Source organism: Labrus bergylta, chromosome 20 (genome assembly GCF_963930695.1).
Source record: "Labrus bergylta chromosome 20, fLabBer1.1, whole genome shotgun sequence".
In the NCBI taxonomy this organism is placed as follows: Eukaryota; Metazoa; Chordata; class Actinopteri; order Labriformes; family Labridae; genus Labrus; species Labrus bergylta.
Genome location: NC_089214.1, coordinates 10,381,336 through 10,407,608, shown reverse-complemented (window position 1 = coordinate 10,407,608; position 26,273 = coordinate 10,381,336). Strand labels below are relative to the sequence as shown.

The 26,273-nt window shown below is 40.6% G+C and overlaps 1 protein-coding gene across 2 annotated transcripts in view; it reads left to right on the top strand.

Moving 5' to 3' along the window:
• Positions 1 to 26,273, top strand: part of ctdspla (CTD (carboxy-terminal domain, RNA polymerase II, polypeptide A) small phosphatase-like a) — a 32,248-nt gene that overhangs the window by 4,215 nt on the left and 1,760 nt on the right. Inside the window, exons 2-7 of one of the 2 annotated variants that reach the window (XM_020646443.3) lie at positions 13,298 to 13,464; positions 14,773 to 14,805; positions 17,854 to 17,955; positions 23,770 to 23,826; positions 25,825 to 25,917; positions 26,003 to 26,188. In XM_020646443.3, the coding sequence (XP_020502099.1) occupies positions 13,298 to 13,464; positions 14,773 to 14,805; positions 17,854 to 17,955; positions 23,770 to 23,826; positions 25,825 to 25,917; positions 26,003 to 26,188 (638 nt within the window). The remainder of the gene's footprint in view (positions 1 to 13,297; positions 13,465 to 14,772; positions 14,806 to 17,853; positions 17,956 to 23,769; positions 23,827 to 25,824; positions 25,918 to 26,002; positions 26,189 to 26,273) is intronic. The other variant, XM_020646451.3, reaches the window with a different exon arrangement.

Sequence of the window (26,273 nt, the reverse complement as noted above, 5' to 3'; positions counted from 1 at the left end):
GTAAAGCCTGATCCTGTTTGCGTTTCCACAGCCAACCTTAGTTACCATACTCTTTTTTTGGTAGGCGGCGTGTAAGCCGGATGCCGATAGCCGCGTCAGCTACGTAATAGCGTGACATCATAGCAGCGTGACACAGTATACTCCGCTAATAAATTTGATGAAGAAGAAGAACGCGACAAAGGGCAACAATGGAGGACAATTTTTGGTCTTTCTAATTGGCTTGTGGGGTTCTTTGTAACAAAAAGCAATGAAGCTTTGTTTCAGACGAGGCTGTGTGCCGCGAGGAAAAGTACAGCCGTCCTTTATGACCGCTGTCGCACAAGAAGTGACGATTCTTTCGACCAATCAACGGACTGCAGTGTTTAGCTCCAGCTTTTAGGGTCGGATCGGTAGACTTGGCACCCCAAGAGAAGGGTAGCAAAAAGTAGGACGGTACGGGATGGAAATTTGGGGACCTTTCCCGACTTTTGATAGTGGAAATGCCACAAAATGCGTGTCGTACCGTGACGAACCGAACTGAACTGCTTGGTGGAAATGGGTCTTATGTCTCTTACGGTGACGATATAGAAGTAGAAGGACAGGCTCAGAGTAAGAACAGACTCTGCGATTTATTCTAATACCATGTTAAAACATAATGAGTCCCGTAAAGGCTCACTGGTAAGCAAATATTTGCATAGCCAGAGAGAAAATGAAAAAATAATAGTAAAGCTGTCATTATTTATTAATCGGGAGAAAGGCCCTGAGATTTTCATGCTCACTTGGCTTTTGAGGTTATTCCTGGAACCCGCTGTCGTGCATTAATAAAGTGTTTATGATGTGTGGACCACACCTGCAGGGCTGCGTGCTACACAGTGAGTGAGGGGAGCTACTGTGAGTTTTTGGCAGCTCTGGAGTCTCTGGCACAACCTGCAACTCTGCTGTTTACATCGCTTTGCTGTCATGACCTGACTCAAGTGTGGGGTATAGATGAGGATCTTTTTCTTGGTAATAGCTAGGTGGTGTAGATGTCTTATATGTATTTTGAGGATGCAGGGTGTCATTTTCAAGAACTCAAGCTGTCTTTATATTCAGGAGGGCCATGTGTGTATAGTAAAGTCAATATTCCTTGCACCATTTTCTCAGAGAGAAAAGCTGGACTCTTTGAAGTGCAGGTCCTTATTACAGATTTATGAGCCTATTTCACCCAATGCTGCTTAGAAAAGCTGATTATCTGCACCTCCAGGGAAGTGTTGGGGTGTTCGACACATCTTCATTACTTTAGTCCAGTGCCACATTGGGCCGCTGATTGGGAAGAGTTGAATGTTTTTCATGCATGCCTAAGCTGCTTGACTGATAAGCTTGTTAGCTGTGTGAGATCGGACTCTGTCTCAGTCAACATGCCTAGAGGAGAAATTTGGGGATTGTATATCACATTTTTACATTTATTTAGTCCCACAACAGACAAAGTAATTTGTTTACGACCGTAAAAGGCAAATCAATCCATTGTGTGAGCAACTTGGTGTTGTTGTTGCTCTGCGCAGAGCTTGATTGGTGTTGGAAGTAGCCACAATACATTTGCCAGTAAAGAAAATTCACATTACATGAGCTCACAAACAGTCAATCCCCAAGAGTCGCTTCATTAGGTGTTTGTTGATGTATCAGTCTCTTGGTTTAACTTGGGAACAGCTCCCAAAAAAATCTGTCTGCATGTCCATACTTCCCACATGACGTCGTTTTTGTGCCAGCAATTCCATTTGTGAAGAAAAAGTGTTTTTCTGTTGAGAGATGAAGCCATCATTTTGACAGAGAGTTTAGAGAAGGGCTCATGTTTTTAGAAATACAAATGATTCAAAGAATAGCTTGACATTTTGAAAAATAACTCTATTTTCACTCTGATAGTTTATTGGAAAATTGATATCACCCCCTGTATATCTTTAGCTACAGAGATGGTTAGCTTAGCTTTTTCTAAGACTTACACTGTCTCAATTTGCCTTCTCACGTACTTAAACTTGCCGTTTTATGTGAATAAATGTGTTCAAATTGAAGATTGTCGTGAAATGCAGTGTGCAAGTAATAACTGGTGTTAACGTTTAAAACGTTTAGTCTGGAAAGCTGGACACATCACCCCGCAATGGTCGCTATATCTTTGCTGCTTATCCCAAGGAATTCATCAAATGTTAGCAAAAACGCTAAGATGACCATTAAAAAGAACAAGCAGAAAAAGCAGTGAAATGTTTGAAGCACAAAGTTCTGTATTTGTTTGTTAGATTTTACCCAAATTTCCCTGGCGAACTGACACACTACACATTCAAAGTGTACACAGTGAAGCTAATGAAGTTGTGTGCTAATGGCAGAAGGCTAGCAGTAGGAAAAAACTAGCTTGGCTTTGATAAGGCTACCACAGAATCCACTGACCACCTCTAGAGCTCATAAAATAACATGTAATTTCCTTGGTAATGGAACAAAAGACTGAACTAAGTAACTACAGATGAAGACAGAGCAAAGCTAGCTGTTTTCCCTCTGTCCTAATCGAAGCTATTCTTGTATTTACACAGCTAATGTCCTCCAAGATACAGCTTTGTTGAAAAAGTACATTGCTAAATATATTTTAATTTAACACATTGGCCTACAACTTTCAATCAATTATAGAAGAGGTGTTTTCTTTGAAATACTGTAAAACTGAAACATGCAGACTAATGGAATATCTGGAAGCTAACTTAATATGGGCCTGCCAGATTCTGCCTCGCCTTTATTCATTTCCTTCGTGGTGAACATAGATCCTGACAACATAATATAAAATCTTCAATTATTTTGGTTAGGTACTATAATGGCTGACAGAGCGTTTTCCAGAGCCAGTGATGGTGATCTCTTTTGACACAGAATGCATTAGGAAGACGTCAGATTTTCACATCGGCTCATAATAAAGATTCAAGCTAGAATTCATTAGAGGGGCCCTTAATTAGGAGGAGGCAGTGTGGAGATCTATGGATTGTGAGACACAGTGATGGAGATGCAATCGCGCTGCAATCTGTCCTCAGAGAGGCCACAGGGGAAAAATGTGTGGGTTGACTTTCTTCACTCCTACACTGGCTGCCTCTGAATACTTCACTCAGAATGCAGATTTCAATGGGAAACGGAGAGAATACAGTTCACATCACAGCTGCTCTCAAGTTCTCATGCCGGCTCAAGTTTGGAAAAGAACTTCAACATCCTGTTGCTTGTTATAATCTTGTATCGTTGATATGCTGGCAATTCATCAATTCATCAATCAATCGATCAATCTTTTCTTGCATACAGTCCATTAACAAATTGTTTTTATCTCATGATATATTTCCAATAAGACCAGGTTGAGACATTAGTCCATCATGAGCACAGCACTAAGTAGTGGTGCGTTCCATTTGAAGTGGGAAATTCTGAGTTGCAAGTCTAATACGTCATCAGGAACGCCCCCCTAAAGTCAGAATTCCGATGTGGAAACTTAGCGCAACTACAGTAGTCTGAGTAAAATCCAACATGGCTGCTATGTGCATAAACAGAAACGTTATTAACTATAGTGTTGATCAGCAACTTAGTCCTCTTTTTGAATAATTAATTCAATCACACTGAAAGTATCTATTAGGAAAAATGTAATTTAAATGAAACCTTGTCCTTTCGCTAAAGGATTTTTTTGCGAGGTTGTGAATGATTGAAAAAAAGCAACTCATTCCAACTTCCACTACACACCATTGTGATAGATTTCTACTTTGAATTATAAAATATAACTTTATGTGTATCATTGTGCTTAATCATGTTTTTAGAAGAGCAAGTTCATGCCCTTATGGTCACATGAGGACATGTGCCTGTTTCTGTTCCTGTTTATGACAAAAGTTTATTTCCTGTATTGCTGATTGGTCAGTGTGTCTGAGTGAACAACCTTTCATACAAAGACTGATGTTTGGTTCACGAACTTTCTTTAATCAACTTGAAATTCTTGTTTATGTGACTTTACCAAACGTACTGAATGTGTTTGGGGTTATATAAAGATTATATAGTACTTCCAATGTGAACATGCTTTGTGATTGGCTGTTTTTAAAGAGCATACTGTGCCCGCTGCATGTAAGCGCCTCTGCTCTTTTTCATCATCCTGAAAGTTTCCAGTTTCTGCTGCTCGGCTGGGTTTGGGTTTTTCTGGGCACTTTTGATTGTCTATTTGCTTGAGAGCGAGTGTTTGATGGCTCTGTGGGGAATTGTGATATATTCTGATGTTGTCTCAAGTGCAGCTGATACACTGTGGTTGCTTGTTCTGGAGCAAAACTACCTTAAATTGTCCTCTGTGTGAATTCTTAATGAAAAGCTCAGTTGACCTCCATTGTAAGCATGGATCCATTGTGACAGCACTATAATAACGTAGTTTATATTGATTTGAATGACAAAATATGCATTGTGCTGCCAAATAGAGAAACTCCATCCATACTAAGCTGCTTTTGTCCGTCTCTAACTTTCGGCTTAATTCACTGTCAGTGCATTTAGCCTTCAAACTCATTGAAGACAAATGACTGACAGTCTGGTTTTTCTGGTGCAAGCTTGCCTTGTCGTACTTCAATTTAAACAGTATTGTTGTGGGATTACATCACTCTGCCTTCTCTGTATGTCTTGACTCAAGCATTAAATGGCTGAAAACCAGAGAAGTTTGCTCTCATTAATGTTCCCTATGTCACATGTCGGCGGCCGCCTTGGTGCGGCTCTAAAGCCTAACCTTAACAGGCCACAAGCCAGGATTAATTGAACATCCATTCAGCGAAATGAAGGTTGTCAAAATAGAGATCAATACAGTCAGACGAAGCTAGGGGTCAGTGAAGAAGAGACAACATGTGTTTGTGTCAAGGCGAGCATCTGTGGGCTTCCCGGCCTGGCTCTGACAAGGCGATGGCCTTTGTGCATATTTTGCCCTCCTCAGCCTGGCATTCATCAACAGTAATTGGCTTTCTAAACTGGAGATCATGTTTTGTCCGTAAAGATTTTCTGTCACCTCCCCAGAATTAAGCTGCATGCCAGTTTGTGTGATATTTGACAGAAGAGTATAAAAGGTCCATGCATTTTGAATGAGGAAGGGACAAGCAAATACAAACATTGGAGGCTTTGAAAGAGAATCTTTTTTTGGGTCTCTCCTGAGTTGAATACTGTTGAACTGTGGCTCAGGTAGGAAACGCTGTGCATGGCAATGGAGAGAACACCTCATAGAGAACAGAGGCGTGGGAAACTGTAGCAGGCAGCAATACACATGCTCACACAACAGAACACACAGATACATGACCTACTTGTTTGCTCCCTTTACATTCAGAGTAATCATTTAAATGACTGTGATTAACAGAAAAACACGCAGTATAGTTAGTTTACTCATGATGGTGCTCGGGCTGTGAAAACAGTTGTGCAGTGTTTTCTGTGGCTCTTTATGAGTCTGACAAAAAATAACTCTGATGATGTCATTATGATGTCATAATGGTTTCTGACTAAGGGTGAGAAGTTTTAAGGATTTTTTTCTTGCTATTAATTGGGCAGCTTACTGTCCCCATCTTGGTTTTTAAGAGCTAGAAAAGGACTGTTTTTGGAAAAAATGTTGGATACACATTGGCATGCCTATAGTCTGATTGACGTGACCTTGGTTGCAACTTGTTAATCACAGGGTAGCTGTGCTTTAAAGCATGGCCAGCTTTATTGGTGATTGTTGGTGTAACTTTAACTATTTGTCTTATAGATAAATGCAGGTGAAGGATTTTTCCACATTGGCTTCAGTTTACAGACCTCAAGTCAACAGCATAGTCTTCAGACATGGGTTAGATGCATTGTGGGAAATGTAGGACCCAGTGCTATTGGAGCTTGACCTGAGTTATAGACTCAAAGTCATGACGTGTCAGCGTCTGCCATGACTTTGAGCATACTTTTTTTTATTAAGCTGTGTGTTATGGTTCCCAGAATAAATGGAAGATCAATACTGAAATGTTTGAAAAATCTCTTTATATTCCACTCTAAATCCCTGCTGGATCAACATCCAGAATCGATTGTACAGCTGCACAAACGGCATCTTTATGGTCAACAAGTGAACAAGCACGCCCATATTCAAGACAGGCCATAAGACTGAAAGCCTTAACTTTTATCTGACGTTAATTTGATTAACTTGTTTTAACCAACAGAAAGGCAATAAAAGGATTTCCCATCAGTCATTGAGCCTCTGGCAGTGAGCACTCAGTTGTGGATGAGAATATAAAAAGATATATAAATAATGAAGTCCCAAACAACGTGGGCTGTGTTGCTGCCGGTTGCATAACTCTGGCAGAATAGTCAGATCTCCCTCATTATTTCTCCCTGAGCTCTCTGTGGGTTAATTCCCCCGCGCTTGTCATCTCCATCATTTCAAGAAGCAGAAGCAGCAGCAACAGTCATCCCCGGGGGCCTTCAGGCCGACTGGCAACACCGCCACAGCGCCTACGCTGCTATACAGCTGAGACAGAAAAGCAGGGCAAACCCACTCACATCCCTGTGTCAGGGTTCAAAGCAGCAGAGGGGAGAATTAGTTCCTAAAACAACACAGGAACAAGCTGAGAAACGTGGGTATTGACTTGTTCTATTATAACTGGGTTGCTGAGTGAATGCCAGTTATATAAGGTCATGTAGGATGTATATGTTGATATGAATCCTCCAGGAGAAGTAGGGAAATAAAGCCAGAAGGGCAGCTGAGGGTCGCTCACTGTGACTAAAGGCATCTGCTATCGTTGTTTGTACCTCCACAGGCTGTAACTTTCACAGGAGGCTCAGCTGTCTTTGCTGGGAAGTAAGGAGGCTTAACGGGAGTTTATTTTATCATACTGTGCTATTATTGCCTTAATGGCCTCACACATAACCCACCAAGGAGCGCAACACAGTGAGCACACACAGCCTGAACTGAGGTGTCAGGCTCAGCTCATCTGACACAACCTAACTCCACTCAGCTGTTTAGATCTGCTCTGTGTGTGTGTGTGTGTGTGTGTGTGTGTGTGTGTGTGAGTGAGTGTATATGTGTGTGTGTTTGTGCGTGCATGCATGCATGTGTGTGTGTGTGTCTGTAGATGTGAGTGTAAGCAGACACATGTTGAAGTCTGCTGTGAAGCAGATGCTCTTTGGTGTACTTTGGAAGCTGATCTGTTGTAATTACCGTGTCCTCTCTCGGTGGGATTAACTCTTGTATGGAAACTATAAATAGTCTGTTCTTGATTAAATTCATTCTTTTAAATGAATTGTTTTATGGGGGATTCTTAAGAAGGGATTTAACTGTTGCCTAACGGATGGACAGTAACTTAAATAGGGATTGTATTAGGGCCCGACTGATATGCATTTATAAGGCCGGTACCGATATACCGATAGATTTAGAAAAACACATCCCTCAAATACAGATCAAACACTTGATAATGAAGACAAGATGGTCACCCACTGGAAAGTAAGTGTGCATGTACGTGCATCACCGCTTGACAGTCTGGAGGTTGATGATGCTTGTTGTAATCCATACAGCGCACTCGGCTGGTGAAAGAGAACTATGAGTGTGTTCTCATGCTGCTGGCAGACAAATAAAAGTTGTTACGGCCTTTTTTAAGTCATCAATATGGACATAAACCATAGTTCAACAGATTCACAATTGAAGAAAAAGTGATTCATTTCTTAGCGTAATATTATTTTAGGTATAATGTGCTACTGCCGGGATCCGTCCATGGTTGTTGTTTTGCTGACACCGTGCAGAATAAGGACTTCCCCTTGCTGTTGTGTGTTGCTGTTAGTGCTAGCAGCAGGCAGAAACAACCTCCTCTTCAGTTAAATCTCACCTGACCTCTGACTGTTGTCAACCAGACATTACATCTTAGTGTACAGGCGACAGTGGATTACCTGTCAGTGTAAGCGTGTGCACAGTCTGCTTCTCTGTTTTAGCTGCGGCAGAATGAGTATTTTATCTGACATGGTGTTATATAAGCCCCAGACAGCTGGTCCCACTTTTGATGCAAACGCCCCACACTCAAAATCTCAGTGAGGGGAGGAGGCAAAAAAAAAATCTGTGAAATCGTACCAACTGCCTGAGGCTATGGCAGAGTTCCAGCATGTCATTTTTGACTGTTGCTGTCTCTGTGCCGTGAATGTTTCTTCATGAAGGATTCTTTTTTTTTTGGGGGGGGGGGGCGGGGGGGCGTCAAACTGTAGTTTTGTATTGCAGAGATAGCATGATAATCCCTTCGACTCCAGGCGGTTTATTTTGGTGTATGTTAAGTACCCGGTTGCTCCATTTTAAACCAGCTTGTTTTCCATCTGAATTATTTAAGGTGCACCTTCACATGGATAGTTCTCACATTCACCTTCTTGCCCCACAGGTAGTGTACACTTTACCTGCCTGGCTGGTCAACTAACTGCTGCAGCTAAATGCCTTTCACAAGCACTACTGACAGCCTACGTATACAATTTAATCATTTTAGTTTATACAACTTTGAATTAATGGTTTTGAATATTATTCCTTTTGGTCATGATCACTGTTAGTCAGTAAAAGACGATGTAATGACATATTACCCTACAGCAATAAGATAACTTCTTTAAGTCGTGTATTATCAATGTTGGATAACTGTGCCCCGCCAGTTATTCAAGAAATGCTGCCAGTAATGATATGTCCATATGATATCAATAATGTGGAAAACACTGAAGGAATTTGACAATAAAACTGTTAAACACAGAATATGCCTAAATGTGGGTGTGACTTAGTCGAAAGCCATCACGTGCACCTGTTTACTTTAAGTGCAATGGAACCACAGTCCGTGATCCCGATGGGCCGAGTCTTTAGGGTAGGGAACGCACAGGATCCGGTCAAACGGTTGGTTCGACTGGTCTCCATTCACTCTCACCCTGTATCCATTTATCAACAATCGGTTAACTTAAAGATAGTGACGTCATTCGACAGCCTTCTTTAGTCTGTTGTTGACAAAGTGAAGGCAGGCAAATGTCATTTTTCAATGACATGATGTGATAAAATGTTGTGACTTTAATCCGTGATCAGGTCCAATGGAACGCATCTTAAAACGTACAATTCAGAAAAATTATCATGGAAAAAAGTGAATCTGTTAAAAAATGTTAAAGGACCCTTAGTTACCTATCTGTAGCTTTCTTGCTGTAGTTGTGCAGCCTTATGTAGAGAATGGGACCTGACATGTTGTGAACTATGCAGAATACCTCCGAACTGCTCTTCTGATAATGAAAGAACAACACGGTATGAAAACACACTGAAATACTATGATATTGTCACACTGTCAGTGTGTGGTAGTTTGACAACACACTGTAACAACACAGGCTAAAATGTTAGCATGTTTAAAGCCTGTGTGATTATGGGACAACTTGTGTATTTTGTCAAATCTGGCTTTGTTATGCTGATATTTGATACTATGGTACATTATTGATCTCATCAACAACTTAATGAGGACATTGTTCACAACATAAATCATATTTTGCTTAAAATAAAATAAAAATAAACATTTAGCATCTTCCCATAATGCATTTGGCTCAAGAGTGTAGAGTGTCCTGACTTAAACCCTTGAGCCTCCCCCGTAAAGGGAGAAGCAGCTGCTAAACTTAAACACACTGTGGTATTTTAAATGTGGCATGTTGTGTTTAGACTGCTCACGTACTCTATGTGCTACAGTAAAGGAGGCCACCTCAAAACGTCTCAAGCTAAGCCGGGGATCACGTTCCCTCTTGGAGCTTAGCTTTATTCCACGCTGCGGGTCACGGGGTGATTATCTCTTCCTGTCAGGAATGCTGAGAATTTCCTGCATTTTCCGCCTCTTCCGGCCCTGTTCGCGGTTTTTTTGCCTGAACATGTGACGGACAGCTCTGGCCTGGCTGGTTGTGATTGGCGTGTTACTTTCTACAATATCACTCGTACCTTATGACCTATAAGAGCAGTGACACGGGCGCTGAATTAAAGGGCTGATATCATAGTGCTCACCTCAAGGGCTGATCAAATGAAGTGTTTTCAGTGAGTAAATAATGTGCACATGTGCTCTAAAGAGGCAGCAGGTTCTGCCTAACATCTCTCTCTTTCTCTTCAGAGACCTTTTGTTATATAAAACCACTTAAATGCACCACCCTTCACCAAGACTTTGACCAAGAGAATCACTCATTAATAGAAACCATAACTCACGTGTTTCAGGACTGACAATTTAGAAGAATTTTTTTTAATTTACAGAACATCCGATATTCAGCTCCATTCAATATTGAGTTTATTTATTTATTCGTTCATTCATTTTTTTTATTTTCTTGTTTTTTTATTAAATTTTTTTATTTATGATGAAATATGGCTAAAGATAGTGTGTCATAAAAGCTTGTCTTAACTCAAAAGACGAGCACACCGCTGAATTTGCGAAACCGATCATCCGCGCCCTAACTGTAAATGTTAAATTAAAAATCCTACCGGGGCACTCAACACAAACTCTGAGTCTACTTAATGGTTATTGTTTGCCTTTTGTATCTTTCTCTGTGTAAGGGAAAGGTTGCGCTTTAATCGTCAAGTGTTACCCTCACGGCTAACGACGGCAGTTCCTTCTGGCTAACTTAATTCACATTCCCGATAAAGGACACTGAAAGAACAAAGTTTGATTGTTGTGTCGGTCTTTAAAATCTGCTGTTTGTTGATCGCTGTACACGTGGCCCTCTCTCTAAACATGGATTCTGCATGTGTGTGTGTGTGCGTGTGTTTGTTTGTGTCAAAGGGAGAAAGGAAGGCTCTGTTTGTGTAGGGTGGTGGTGGTGGTGGTGGTGCAGGAGGGGGTGGAGTATGATTCAGACCCAAGTATAGGCTGTCTCGCCACAGTAACTCTCCCCACCCATTCTACGCCCTTCTCTCCTGTTTGTTTGGAAGCTCTCTCCCTCTATTACTCCCACCTGCTTTTCTCGGAGCTGCCGTTTCAGGGCAGAAGACCAGGGCGGGAAAATGTAGTCGCTCTCAAAATGGAGGAGTGAAGGATGACATCAAAGTGTTTGAGGCCAACTTTAGGGGAGAACGAGGGAGGACTCGGGTTCCCTCTGGAATTTAACTAATAAAACTGTTTCTTTTACTTCTTGATAGTTTTTCATTTAAATTGAAGATGCTTCTAAGGTTTCTGCAATTTCACAATACATACATACATACATACAATGAAAAAGAATGAAGATGATGTAACCCACCACAAGGTTTATTTTTGGGCTTTTTATGCATTTTATTTGGAGATAGGACAGCAGATAGTCAGAAATCAGGGAGAGAGAGAGGGTGGGGAATGACATGCAGGAAATAGCCTTAGTCCTTTAGTTTCTGTCAAAGTATTTCATATGCCCATGCAGTAACCATTGGTTACCGAAGTGATGCTTCTCAGGCGCATCTATCAGGAAGAGGCCCTGTAAGTCATGGACGACAAAGACAGAGTACAAAAGAAGAAGAACTGCCCCGCAGCCTGTCAGATCCTGTCGGAGCAACCAGAGGACAGTTCCAGGCATCAATCTGCAGTCTCTCCGAAACAGGCTGTGAACAGCCTCAGTATGCATGGCTAACTGGGCTGCCTATGTCACACGGCTGTATGAGCACGTTAACAAGACGGCGGCAAATGGGGACACTGCATGACGGCCCCTCCGAGGCACCAAAAATGACGACTCCGGCTGAAGTCAGTTTGGTGGACACTTCAAAGTCCTGAACAGATTTGGGATTTCCAAGTCTGAAAAAAAAAAAAAGAAAACCTTTAAGGCAATTAAACTGGAAGAAATTCAACTTCAGGAACCTCTTGGGAGAACTGTGCTGTCAGATTTGAGCCTTTGTGCTGGAGCTGCCAAAGTTTTTCTATTTATATCCCATCGCCCTCAACGACACCAAATGTAAAAAATCCTAATCTGTGACGGAACGTTTATTACAGGTGTACAGACCTTGCGTGCCTGCTTGTTTCTCCTCTGTCAGTGTGAAAGTAGGCCACGGGCTTCAGAGACGGTGAAGATGATGTAACCAGGGACCTATATGTGTATGTTGATTTCTCCCCCGAGCTCTGCAGCACTCAGCCACTGTTCAACTTCCCTGCCATAGTATGTGAATCTAGGTTTCATCATTAGTCAAATAACAGAAACCTCTTAACTTCTATGCTGTTACTGAACTCTTCAGGGTCTTTGAATGTAAAACTTCATCTTTTTACGTCCTTGATACAAAGATCCCTTATCTTCCTCTCTCCTTAATTCTCAACGTTAATTAACTCCACTTACTTTCTGAGGGCACGCAGATGATGGCTATTTTTGTCCCGCTGCTCCCTATCGCATGAACCGATGCCTCACTGTAGTGTTTTCTTACGACATACATCTGAGACCCTCTGTCACCATGATGTGACGATGCATGTGACACAGTCTCGGCAACTGTGAGCATCGCCTCAGGGATTTGATTTAAGAAAATGTTATTCATTAACACAAGGCTTTTTAAACACATCAACTTCTTGAAAGAGGGGACATGACTTGGATCAAGATGAGAGGCCATTTTTGGTTTCAAGAAGTGTCTTTTTTTGTTGGGGTGGGGTGGGGGGGGGGGGGTAGCAATGATAAGCAAATGAACACATATAAGCTCAGGTGTTTAGATTTTCCTCATTTAAATGTAAAAGGGAAATATTTGAGATATTCTACCAAAAAATGACAGCTGTGCGATTGTAGTTTACACAAAAGAATGAAAAACTGGATACAAATAGTTATCATTAGGCTAAATAGGTAATATTTTCTACACACAAATTTCCGGACATTGAGGGATTTGAAGTTCATAAAACAGCACCAAAATTAAAACATATAAGATATATGATAGTCTAATAATAGGGTTCCTTTTGTTGATTTTTTTTTTGACCTGAGTCAGTGAAGCTGTTATTACTGAGATAGATTAAAAAAGCGACGCTACTTTCTCATCTTTAAATATGAAGCTACAAGGCGGTTAGCTAAGCTAGCTACTTAGCCCAAAGACAAAGAAAGCTGATTGTTCCCTGTTTGACTATACAGGGAACACAAACCTCACAAACTAACACCTCTTATCTTGTTTATTTTGTAGAAAATAGTAGAGATTTAGTTACACCTTTTCCTTCTTTCAGGTGGTGTTATTAGCTTAACTTCTCGGAACACAATCAGGCCAGCTACGTTAAATGTGTGTGTCTTAAAACGTTATACTTACTATACGCTACACAGTAGACTTTTGCTTGTACTGCTTTTGTTTAACATCTTCGTCCACCACTTGGTAGCGCATCGCTAAACAGTAGGCTAAAACCGTGCTCATTGTCTTTTCATTCTCTTCTTCCAGTTTCCCAATCCAACAGCAGCCTAAAGAAGCACCGGAGCCGCAGCATCTTCAGCCCCTTCTTCTGCTGCTTCCGAAACTACAATGACTACCACGTGGAGCCCCCGCCTGCCAACAACAAGACACTTTCTCTACCTCCTCCGCCAGAGGAGAATGGCAGCCCTCCCAAGGTGAGGCTCTTAAATCACGCTTGGCCAGAATCCAAATTACACAACATTTGCATCCTCATGACCGAAAGCAAAAACCTTTTGGGGGATTTCTTGATTTATGATAGAAATCCTAGTTTGACAGGAGTGGTCCAGGAATGTGTAACATTTGTTTAGTTACCGAGGGCTTGTTAAGGAGTTTGCCTTCCCCTGTAGAGAGCCTCACTCAGCTCCCTCCACACATTTTTCCAGCTGCTTCAAACCCGTTGAACCCAGAGGTTGTTTACCATCCTCTGCTTGAAAATACGGGCTCGCTTCCCATCTTGCATTCTTCGATATCTGCCTACACACAGAATAACACACAGAACCCTGAAAAGCTCACACACACACACACACACACACACACACACACACACACACACACACACACACACACACACTCTTGCTCTTTCTGTATAAGCTCACATACACCCGTGGCAGCACATGTACGCTCACATACTGCTCGCTTCTTTAATCCCAATAAAGTGGGCCTTGTATGTGTCCGCTGTGATGGATTGCCTAAGACCCACGCCTCCTCCTTCGCCTCAATTCTAGCACACACACACACACACACACACACACACACACACACACACACACACACACACACACACACTCCAGCCACTGTAGTGGGGATGTGTGAAGCGAATGTTCTTGCCGTGGAAAAGGCGCCAAAAGCCAGAGCTCCTCCACAAACAGGGCTTTCTGCTGCCAAGGCAGGTACTCAGGGCTAAAAATGGAGCGAAACCCTGTCACATTTCTACTCCTGTTTACCTGCAAATGTCTCATCCATGGGAGGAATGTGCGGCCCTTTACACACACCGTACACAAGGTCAGTGCTGACCCATTTCGGAGCCCCCCTTTTTTTTAAACAAATAAGTCAAACTTATCAAGAGCAAACCTTGTGAACCTTGCTATAAAAAGGCTCGCTATACAGTGTAGGGCAGATTTTTTTTGAGCTGGGCCCGTCCCATACTCCCTCCCAGCTGTACTGCTGCTGGATTTCTGGGCAGCCATATTTGTTACTATGGCAGCTCTGTTTGTTTTTGTGCAAGTTGTTCTCACTTTCTATCACAGCATGTTCCCTTTTCTCTGTCCTTCTCTTTCTGTTGTCTCTCTGTGCATTTCTTGATTACAGTATTGATGTTGTCGATTTCTTCCTTGCAAGGATTTTTTTATTTATTTATTTATTTATTTTTACTTGCCTGCCTCTTTTTTTGTCTCTTTTTTTTCTCCTCCACTCCATGTCTCTCACACTCTGTCTCTCTTTTTCTCTCTTTTTGTTTTCTCCAGTGTGACCAGGTCCAGGTCATCCCCATCCCTAGTGTATGTATTATTATTACCATCCATTTTTCTTCACCCCGCTCCATCACAGTAACCTCCTTTCCCTCTGTTTGCTGTGCTTCATCATTCTTGCTGAATGTGGATGTTGACACAAAGGTGATTGTTTTTTTGTTGCCCTCAGTTGTAATTCGGCACTGAAAATCCCGAGGCGTTCACTGTTCTGCTTCATCCTTCTTACCCTGCACTCTCTCAATCTGTAAAAAGACGTTTTAACAACTTGTTCATTTGATTCATTTGTGGCTTTGACTTCATCTCCGTTTGTCACATGTTTCACTTGTACAGAACATCAGTTAATTTTCCTTTTAGACCTAATGTATTGAATCCTACTCCAGATATTACAGCCGCTGTTTGGATCCACACATGGATGAAAGGTCTTGGAAAAAAAAAAAAGATTAAATTAGTATCCTTATCGAGGAAGATTTCATCGGGCACTTGCACCAAGGGGTCATACCTATTGCTAGGAACCTCGTATTATTTACTCGTACGTCATCAGACATTCAGAAAGCAGAATTTATCTGATTACTGCTTTGTTTGTGCTGACACTGCTATTCATTTGGCTATTCTGGAATCTGTGTGGTGCCTGTGGTTTACTGTAATTTAGAATATTCACACTCACAGCATCCCACATGGCAGCCAAGCTTTAAACTACACCACCCCAGCACCTCCCTTCAAAGGCTGGAAGTGCATATCGCGAGGAGGTCTGCCTTTTTCTTTTTTTTTTTTTTTTCCATTCCTGTGTGAGGACTCAGAGAGGCGGCTTAAATAACTCAAGCTGACTGGGACAGGATTCATGTGCGTCACTCTTTATTGTTAGGCAGTGTGAGAAGCATCATCAGAAAAGTAGACCACCAAGAGAGCTCCACAGCAAATACATGACAACACACAGGTGTGCAGATGACGACCGCGCTTCACTGTGACCCTCTCTGCTCAGCAGTTATAATGAAGGACTCCTTATGTTTTAGTTTAATGGAGATCAAAGGTCATGTGAAGGGGTCTATTAACCTGCTTCAGTTTAGCTTTTTTTCCTGAAGCTATTTTAGGAAGTTGGAGCTGATAAGTACAACAAACAGAATAATTATGCATGAACAGGAAATAGTTTGAGAAAAATGATTTATGGGACAATGTGGTCATATCAGATATCACAAAGTGTTACTGAATTAGAAAACTGTTAATTTGAACGTCTGTATATTCCTGCGCAAGCAATATGCTACTAATATGGAAAAATAATTGTGTTGTTGTTTTCTTCCATATATGAGTTGTCTCCTGCTATTTATGCCCTGGAAAATTTGTTTGGAAAATGTTTCACACAACAGAAAATAAAATACAGAAAAAATAGGATTTTAAGTTGAAATGCAAAATCAGTTTTTTGTCATGTCAAATGCTGATTTTCTACAAAATCTTCCGCTCTGCAGTCCTAAAACAAGTTCACATGATTAGAGGTGTTTTATATATTCACTGTTGCAAAATGGTCACCTTTGTATGTAATATTAAACTGCAAACAATACTAACCATAATGTAAAAGATTTTAAACTTAAAGGGTCATTAGGCTTGTAACTAGTCCACTTGTCTTGTTGCTGTATATCAGCTGTAGAATGACTCAGAGCAGAGATGCAGACAATGAATTGGACATTTCATGCGACTACTTGGCTAGATAATTGCAATGTAACATTGCAAAAATGCATCCATAACTTAAAAGTCCAAGAAGTAAATTATTCATCAAAATGGTAAAAAAGAAAAGAAAAGAAAGAGGTTTACTTTTGAATAAGTTTATATTTAACTTGAATTTGTTCAACTGATAATAATTTTGTGCATCAAAAACAAAGAAAAAAACATGAAACACAAGCGTAAGGCTTACCTCTGTCATTACATTTTTTTTATAGAGAGAAAACTTGTTTAGCTTTGTTATAGATGAGCTGGATTCTGACAGGTCATAGGAAGAACACAGGATGTAATGTGTATTGATTAGTTTTCATGAATAATGACGGCCATTAGAAATAATGTCATCGCACTTACTTCTACAGATGATTTAAAGCATCTGTGTTTAAATATGTCAGCTTCCCACTGATCAAGGATAAAAATGAACATTGAGCCCAATCAGTTTACAAGAGCACCGTTTGGCTGTGGTAATCATCCTTTTCCTGTTGAAAAGGTCAAGGTCCTAGTCAGTCCTTCTTTCTTTGCTCGACCTGCATGTGTAAATCACATTCATCACGGCCTGACAGGATGTCATTAAGTGTCCTTTCTCACAGGAAACGCATCAGCATGCAAAGAAAGGGGACGAAACACACTGAAGCACACATGAATACAGGAAGCAGCAGAACAAGTGTTTGTATGTGTAGGTTCGACAGAGTCCTTGCTCCTCACCTCTAGATCGATTTGTGTGTGTGCAAGAATGCATGGTCGTGTGTGTGTGTGTGTGTGTGTGTGTGTGTGTGTGTGTGTGTGTGTGTGTGTGTGTGTGTGTGTGTGTGTGTGTGTGTGTGTGTGTGTGTGTGTGTGTGTGTGTGTGTGTGTGTGTGTGTGCCCCCTACAGTGCACCATCTGCCCTGTGCCTGTCTGTAACCCCAGGCCTGCTTGGAAAGGACATAAGCGTTTCCCTTTTTTCGCACTGACCCTAAAGGCAACACAGTTAATCGCAGAGCTCAGTCAACATGAGGTCATACAGGAAATATCAACAGGGACTCCTATAGTCACACCACAAATAGAACCACAACAAGACAGTTAAAAATATCAGCTACACAGATGCTTTAATACTGTACTAATAACAGAGCAATTAAGAGTCCTTCACAATCTTTTCCTTGATTACTCAGCCCAGAGTCAACCTTCAACAGAAGCTAAGTGGCACCCTCCTGAGTGTCAGTGATGCAGTGAAGTGTTACACTGCTGTCACCCAGAGTGATCACCTCCAACCATCTCAACTAAGCCTTCATCATACGTCTTAGTATGAGTGCGTTTGTGTTTTGCAGCCGCTTCCCTCCATGTATTGAACATCTGTATAATATTGTAAACGCTTTCTATTTGTCTCTGCAGCCTCCTGCCAAGTTCCTCCTGCAGGAGGTCAGTATAGCAGACTACGGCAAGAACTGTGTAGTGATCGACCTGGACGAAACCCTCGTACACAGCTCTTTCAAGGTAGTTCCCCCCTCTCTGCAGCACACACACGCAAACATCACAGTTCACATTGTAATGTGCAGACATTGATGTTGTGTTCTTTTTTCACCATTTCAGCTGTCTTTCGCTTTTTTTTCCATCCAGGGATAATAGGATTATACCAAAATAAACCCTTGAAATGCCTTTACTTGCCGTGAACATATGTACTATGGCAGAGTGACAAATAGCATGAGCAACAGTGAATACCACTGAGCTTTGTCTGCATTGTTGGTACACAGTATGACAGGAAAGTATATCCCTGAGGATGTTGTTTGCTCTATCAGTTACAACGTGACAGGGTAAAAAGAAGATGTGCTGTAAATGTTATACAGCAAGGTGCTGGCATGGCTACCATTAAATCCTGGCCAGCTTTGTAAATCATTGATTTCATCAGCAATTCTGCGATTGACCATTTCAGTTGTTTGGCAGGAATCATATCTCTTTAAAAAGAAAAGATTTGCAGCAGCTCCAAAATGTCTGATTTTTACGAGCTAACAGGTTTAAACCTTTCACCACCAACCCCGACTGTGGGAGTCCACCTCCAGAAACAGACAAAATGATTATTTCCATGTGTCAGGCCCTTGCAATACGGGACATTTCTAAGGTTTTTCTCTGAAAAGATGTTTTTAAGCCAGTTAAAAGTTTTCAAGGTTCCTTTTTTTATGTGAGTCGTCCAAAGTGCACCAATCATTCTCTCTTAATTATCAGACTCTAGAACATGTGTGAATGATGCCTGTAAAATATATTTAATGACTGAAAGCTATGAGACCAAAATGAGAAGGTCTTTTTTTTTGGCCATTCTGTCAAAATCTGAGTTTAAAATTCTCTAATAGATACTACAAAGCTGTATCCCACGATCCCTCCGCTGACACACCTGGCACACCTAGTGACCCATTTCAGCATGCTCTGCCTGGGCCCCAGCTGATCTTATTACACCTGTGTGTTCTGTATCTGTGTACCTTTTGTCCTCAGTGTAAGTGGTGAAAGTCAGAGAGAATTAGCTCAAGGTAAAGCTGAAGATTCTTTCATGTTTTGCTCTAGTTTTACTCAGTATTGAATGGACTGCAAGAAAAACACTGAGTTCTTTTTTGTACGACGAAAAATAAATTTCTTACACTGCGTTGAAGGAGAAAAATGTACACACACACACACACACACACACACACACACACACACACACACACACACACACACACACTGTAGTGGACCCACCCATTACAGTCCACAGTACAGGGCCACACACACTCATACAAGGGTGTGTCCAGTACACTGTACTGTTGCCTTGAATGACTGTGGACTGAATTTCTCAGAAAACATGGATCTGTTGTAATAGTCTGGAACTCTTTATTTTCTCTCCTGACAAAACAAATCAGAAACCCCTCACAGGAACTCCTTTTGATGAAACCCAGTTGCACAGTCCATCAGAATGCATTCATTTCAGAGATCAGTATGAGGTATGAAATGGATTCAGGCAATGCAGTAAATGAAAATCAGTTGGGAGAGGAAGAGAGGGAAACAGACATACTGAAAAAGCATTTTCAGTTATGTTCAGACCTTGGCAGGATATCCTCTAAGCTTCTATTTTTTTTATATGAAAAGAGGTAAGGAGGTCATTTTGGATCAAAGAATGGAGGATTTTAGTTCTGAAATATGAACTTAACCGTATGAATTAGACAATTAGTGCAGAAAAAACCACAAGAAGTAACATGGGGACATTACATGTGGAGCACAGATGGACAAAGACTAAAAAAAAAAAAACATTACATAACACGTCTCACACTATATGCTTCATCCTGTATGATACAAATGGAACAAAAAACATGTTTCCACTCAAGGATTAGATCCAGTGTGTGTGTGTGGATGAGTTCAAGTGGACAATAGGATTACTATGCTTTTTGTAGCAATATAATTAAATTAAAAGGCTTTTTATCGATACAATAATAACAAAATTAGAACGATAATTTCTCCAACATTTCTCAAAACCAATGTCAAAGGGAGAAAAAATGAAATAAGATAAAAATGAGCTAGCTACACCAGCGCGGGAACAAAACTCTTTTTAATCACTTTTATAAATCCTTAATTTTTCTTTTTTTTTTTTTTTTTTGCACGTTTTTGTGCCCGACTGACAAAAGCATTTAGTAAATATTCATCATAAACTTTCTAACTCATATTAAAGATGTAGAGCAGAACTTGCCGTAAGTTCTTATGACCCAAACAGAAAACCATTTATTTATACTATTTATACTTTATACATTGGGATTGACCTCACCTGAAAGTTATAAAGAAACATTATGGACTCACTAAGGGTCATAGAACTGAAATGATAAGGTGAATACATGAAAAGTGGGTGTAGAGAAAATTAACTGGCATCCATTTCCATGATTGATATGTACTAAAAATATTTTTTTAAACATTTGATGGTTATTCTCTATGATAGGAAACTGAATTGGATTTTGGATAATAGGTAAACGATGTAAGACACTTGATGGTTCAGCTTGCATGTTTTTCCACAAAATTTTGTTTATCAAGTGAGAAAGTAATCTGCATATTTATCCACAATGAATACAGTTGTTTAAACCTTAGAAGTCTTTGAATAAGTTGGTCCTTGTCTTGCCTAAGAGTAGCTGAAGAAGGTTTTTATGTGGATATACATGTGGTCATATTGTAGAAGTCAGAGATGCAGTATTAGTACACAAGTATGAATACGTTTGGGGAGACTTGGCTTATCTACAGGTCATTTCAGACAGACTGTGTGTGGACAAAACTGCTGAAATGACAGTCTTTTATATGCATGTTTGTAAATGAAAATGTTAGTGTTGTGATATATCAATATAATGTTGACACTGGGCCACAACCTGAGTGCTATCATCAATTTAAACTACCCAGAAGAAATTTCCCCATCAAGGCTGTTTCATCAGAAATCCATGAAGTAAACATTTATATCACCCCTCTCTATCATTTATCTCTCACATACATTTATCTCTCTCGCTCTCTTCAGTTCTATATCTCTCACCGCCTCGGATCCATAAGAGAGCTGCACCATGAGCAGCTGTTGTGTGTTCAGTTTTCAAATGATGATTTCAGTGATTCAGCCGGAAAGCAATACACAGATGCCAAGTCTGTTTCTGCGTCTCTTCCTCTTCCATCTGTGTCTTTCTCCTCTTCCTCTTCTCTTTTTAAAAGTTGAGTCAAATGCTGCCTGTTTGTTCTCTCTTCCCTGCCTGTTACTCGTTTGGCTTATTACTGGCACCATTTTCAAATATAAATGATCTAAAACCGTCTTTGAGTTTCTTGGTGTAAACATTAACCAGAGCTGAGTATGTAATAAACCCTGATTCTTGGAGGTTTGCACATCTGTCTTTGATTGTGCACTGACACACTCTTCATCAAACACAGAAACCAAACATCTGTAGTACAGAAGGTCTATTGTTGTGCCGTCAACGCCATAATGGTCATACTTGACAGATTACACAAGTGACAAGTAGAAGGTCAAAGTACTGCGTTTAGTATTCCTGCTGCAAACACCCCCTCTGTTGGATGGAACTGAAACTTGCTGCTGTAGTATGGAAGACAAATAGCATAAAATCCACTCACTCATGGGAAGGTGTGTTTTCATGGAAGTGGGAGGGAAGTAGGTTGAGAAACAAGGACAAGTCTGCCCGAAGAAATTGATTATACTCTACTTTAAATTCCCATTTAGCATTTACTGTAAGCATAAGGTTGAAGAAACAATGAACCAGTCGTTTATAACTAGGGCTGTCATACGATTAAAACATTTAAATGGCATTTTTAATCCCATGTTTGAATTTCCACTATTTCACATTTAAGTATGGAAATAGTTTTTACTGTCGTGTGCTGTAAGTACTTAACTTGCCATTTGAATAAGACCCTGCTTTTATTTCTAAATAAAATTAAGACCTTCTGATAGACGGTTACGACATTAACTTATCTAAGAAAAAAGGAACTCGTTAAGGATCAGAAACTAAATTAAAACAGCTAAAAGGAAAGGTAAAAAAAGAATGTTTGATCTCACAAGGCGGATATATTACTTTTGACTCGTCAACTGAGATCTCTTGGAGATTTTTAATGTGAACTGAGTCATCCAAAGACGCAGCATTGTTGTTCTTTTCCAATCACTGTGACTACAGTGAGACACTGCTGCGGCTTATCCAATTAGGGCCGACAGCCCTATTTATAACATGAATACATTTTCAAGAATGAATTTACATTAGCTGTATTGCAAACAATGAATGTCCCTTTCACAACATTTTTTATAATTGCCTATTAGCCTGTGTCATTTTGAGTTTCACATTATTTTCAGACTCATTCCTGATTAAGCAGCAGCCTCAACTTAAGTGCTCAGACAAGCAGCTAGATGTTGAAGTACACCCACAATTTTTGAATAAGCTAGCTATACTGTAGGCTATAAGGCTATAGCATCTACAGTAGCTTAAGTTCACTCACAGCTAAAGCTGATAGACTTTAATGAACCTATTCACTGTAAAGGAAAAAAAAAAACATTCTGATGCTCTGACATCCAACCTACTATTTATACTTCATAAATAAAACATTAGGTAAATGTAAAGGTAAATAATCATAAAAGAGAAAAAGGTACACAGGTACTGCTAAAGCTAGTAGCCTAGCTTAGATGCTACAGCCATCAAGAAGTTTGTCTGTTTTAATAAAAAAGGATTGAAGTTGAGATTTACTGACTGATAAAGTGGTTTAAATAGTTTTTGGATAATTAACTTTTAAACTAAGCAAACATATGACCAGCAGGTATGAAGACATGTTTCGAAAGACGCAGACTATATTTAACAATTTCTTACCACAATCACATTTTTGACTGACTTTACACAGTTTCATCAAGAATGCCAAACATATAGCTAAGTACTGTTTGGAAATTCTATACCCTAATTTGACATTTGGCAATAAAGGCGAATGAACACAGTTGAGATTTGAATGATATAATCTAGGGTATTTGTACAGAGCGATTAGAGCTGCGTTTGAAACATCTACTCTGAGAAAAAGTTGCAGTGGTTTCCAAAGGTTGACTTGGCTCCCTATCATCTTCAGTAATGTCCAGCTACTGCAAGTTGGGAATATTTGACCATTAGCTACAAGTGCTTTTAGAGCTTTGATAAAAAAAAACTAGCTGTAGTTGGTCCCAGCAGCACTACACCCATGCCAGAGCAATAACCGATTCACTGATACTTCCAAATAATGCTCTATTCTTTTCTCTCTAAAACAAACTGTCCAGACAAGTGACAGACGAGCTCTTACAGAACACCTTTCTTTGCGCTTCTTTTAACTCACAGAAGCACTTTTCTATCTGTGTCACCTATTTTTCCTTCTCCCCCTTTTCCAAAATGACACCGCTGTGCCTCCCACCTAATCCTTTCATCCTTGTCTTTACGCCCTCCACTTGTCTTCCACCCACAACCCTCTGGCACCTATCTTCCTCTACCTCCTGCACCTCTCCTCTCCTCTCTCCTCTTCCTAGCTTCTAAAGATGACACAAGTCACGCTGAGAAAACGGGGGGCGCTCCTCCTGATCATGTTCACGTCACTCATCTTGTTCAACTCCCTGGAGTCCCCCCTCTGAATTCTACTTAACACTGAGCTACAGAGCACTGGAGCAGAGGGATCCACATTATGCTTAAATACATTCTACTTTGCCTGGGGAAACTGACAGGAGAATTTTACCCTTTTCATTTTTTTTTTCCAACAGAAGTGTTGGTATGTGTTTTAGCTGCACCCTTTTTAATTCTTTCTCTGCTTCTTGTTTTCCCGCAGCCTATCAGCAATGCAGACTTCATCGTTCCAGTGGAGATTGATGGGACTGTTCATCAGGTACAGTTGCACTGATATGAAGAACTTCCTGAATGATAGCCTTTAATTAAACATAAAGTGTTCATTTGTAGTATTTCCCTTAGAAGCTGGGTCTCTTATTTTCTCCCTCTGTTATGTTGCAGCTGCGGCAAAAAAATGACATAGCTCATACACTCCTACAGGAACTAACCGTGCTAACTGATCTGTTCGCTGACTAGAGATGTTGTGCTTATATTTTGTAGTGTTTTGATCTTGAAGGTGTCCTGTTTGAAGCAGCATCAGCTGTACTGTAGCTGTGACCAGGTTCAAGTAATCCAGGATAGGCTTTCTGTATCTGTCTTGGCCTATGCTTGATTACTTGCACTTGGGGGCAGCAACTGAATCCATGCAGAGTCCTGCTGAAGAGGACGAAGACGAGCAGAATGGCACATGTTAACACATAGTAATCTAAAACTGTAAGACTTTTGCATGTCTACTTAATTTCAAGTCTCTTATTAGCTTAAAAATGTTTATAAAAGTGCAAATCTTCTTTTCAGGATATTCAGGGTCATTCTAAAAGAATGCTGCACACATGTTTGCTCGTCATCGCAACACAGGAGGAGTTCAAACAAACAGACATGGTAGTTGTAGCTCATGAGCCACACTGAAGGTTAAGAAACTTAAGTGCTATCAAATGGATGATGTCATGCCATGCTCAAGGTTTGCCAATTCTTGAGATGTGAGGAATCTGACAAATAATTATCATTTCACTGCTTTGTTATTTATTAGTTGGAGAACAGACAGTTGATTAGAGCATAATTCAGGTTTAAACAACATGTTCTGAAACCCACTGCTGTTTTATGTGTTACTCAAACACATCCTATAGCTGAAAGGTACTATCTAACAGTATTGTTGTCTAAGGAATTGTTGATTGTTCGACCACATTAACGTGTGGTCAAAGACGTTTTTTTAAGGTTATTTTGGGGCTTTTTATGCCTTTATCGTTGAGAGGACAGTGGGTATAGTAGGAAACTGGGATGAGAGAGAGTGAGGAGTGAAGAACGGCAAAGTGCAGAGGGTCAGAATCGACCACAGGCAATCCGCTTCAAGGACTGTAGACGCTGTGCGTGGGTAAGGCAATATAACCACTAGACCAGTGGTACCCAGCCTTGTTAGACTTAAGAGCAAAAAATGGCCAATAAGTATTTCTGAAAGAGCCACTAATAAAAAACATCTTTCTTTCCTAAAATATTTGTGGGAAACAAAGTGACATGACTTGCAAAGAATGATTTCTGCTGACAATGTTTCCACTTTTTTAAATAATTACTTTGGATTTTTTTTCTCCAAGTAAGACCTTATAGAGCCTCAGCTTTAGGATCACTGCACTATACTATCCGCCACCCCTTTAATATCTTGTCTTACCTTGAAATATGACCCTATGTCCCTCAAGATTTTTTTTTACCATCAACTGCTTTTCCTGCTGATCAGTTGGGAAGCCTTTAAATGGTAGCACTTTTTAAGGTTTTATATTTTTATGAAACTTGCAAACTGGAACACTACTGTAGTGGACCCACCCATCACAGTTTGCAGTACACACACACACACGCTCATACAAGGGTGTGTCCAGTACACTGTACTGTTGCCTTGAATGACTGTGGACTGAATTTCTCAGAAAACATGGATCTGCTGTAATAGTCTGGAACCTTTTATTTTCTCTCCTGACAAAACAAATCAGAAACCCCTCACAGGAACTCCCTTTTTTTTTTCCTTTTTTCCCTGGAGTATTACATTATCACAGCATTTGAGCTTTCCACCTTGAGTGTGACGTCACAGGAAAATTGCTTTAAAGTGAATTTGGTTACCTCAAGCAGCCCATGAACAAGACATCGAGTAAACAGTGGCCAAATGCTTTTGTCCCACCAGACATTTAAGCAGCAGCTGTTGACATTAAGGGCTCAAATACACATTTTGACTGGTACTTAAAAAATCTTACGTTTTGAAACTTGGCTTAAAAGGTGTGTCTCTTTGTCTTCTTTTCAGGTGTATGTGCTAAAGAGGCCCCATGTAGACGAGTTCCTCCAGAAGATGGGGGAGCTCTTCGAATGTGTCCTCTTCACAGCAAGCTTAGCCAAGGTTTGTTCAACGTTTGAGCTCTAAGACACCACAGACATACTGACTTTGCCTCAAAAACACTTTTCATCTTTTTGGTTTGTTATAGTATGCTGACCCTGTGGCAGACCTGCTGGACCAGTGGGGGGTGTTCCGCGCCCGGCTCTTCAGGGAATCCTGTGTTTTCCACAGAGGAAACTACGTCAAAGACCTCAGCCGGCTGGGCCGAGAGCTCAGTAAAGTCATCATCATAGACAACTCACCTGCCTCCTACATCTTCCACCCTGAAAATGCGGTAAGTCAGCCCTCAGATTGATGGCGGCGGTTCTAAAATCGACTTTAAGCTTTCATCATGGAGCATTGAGCCTCTGATCCTAGAT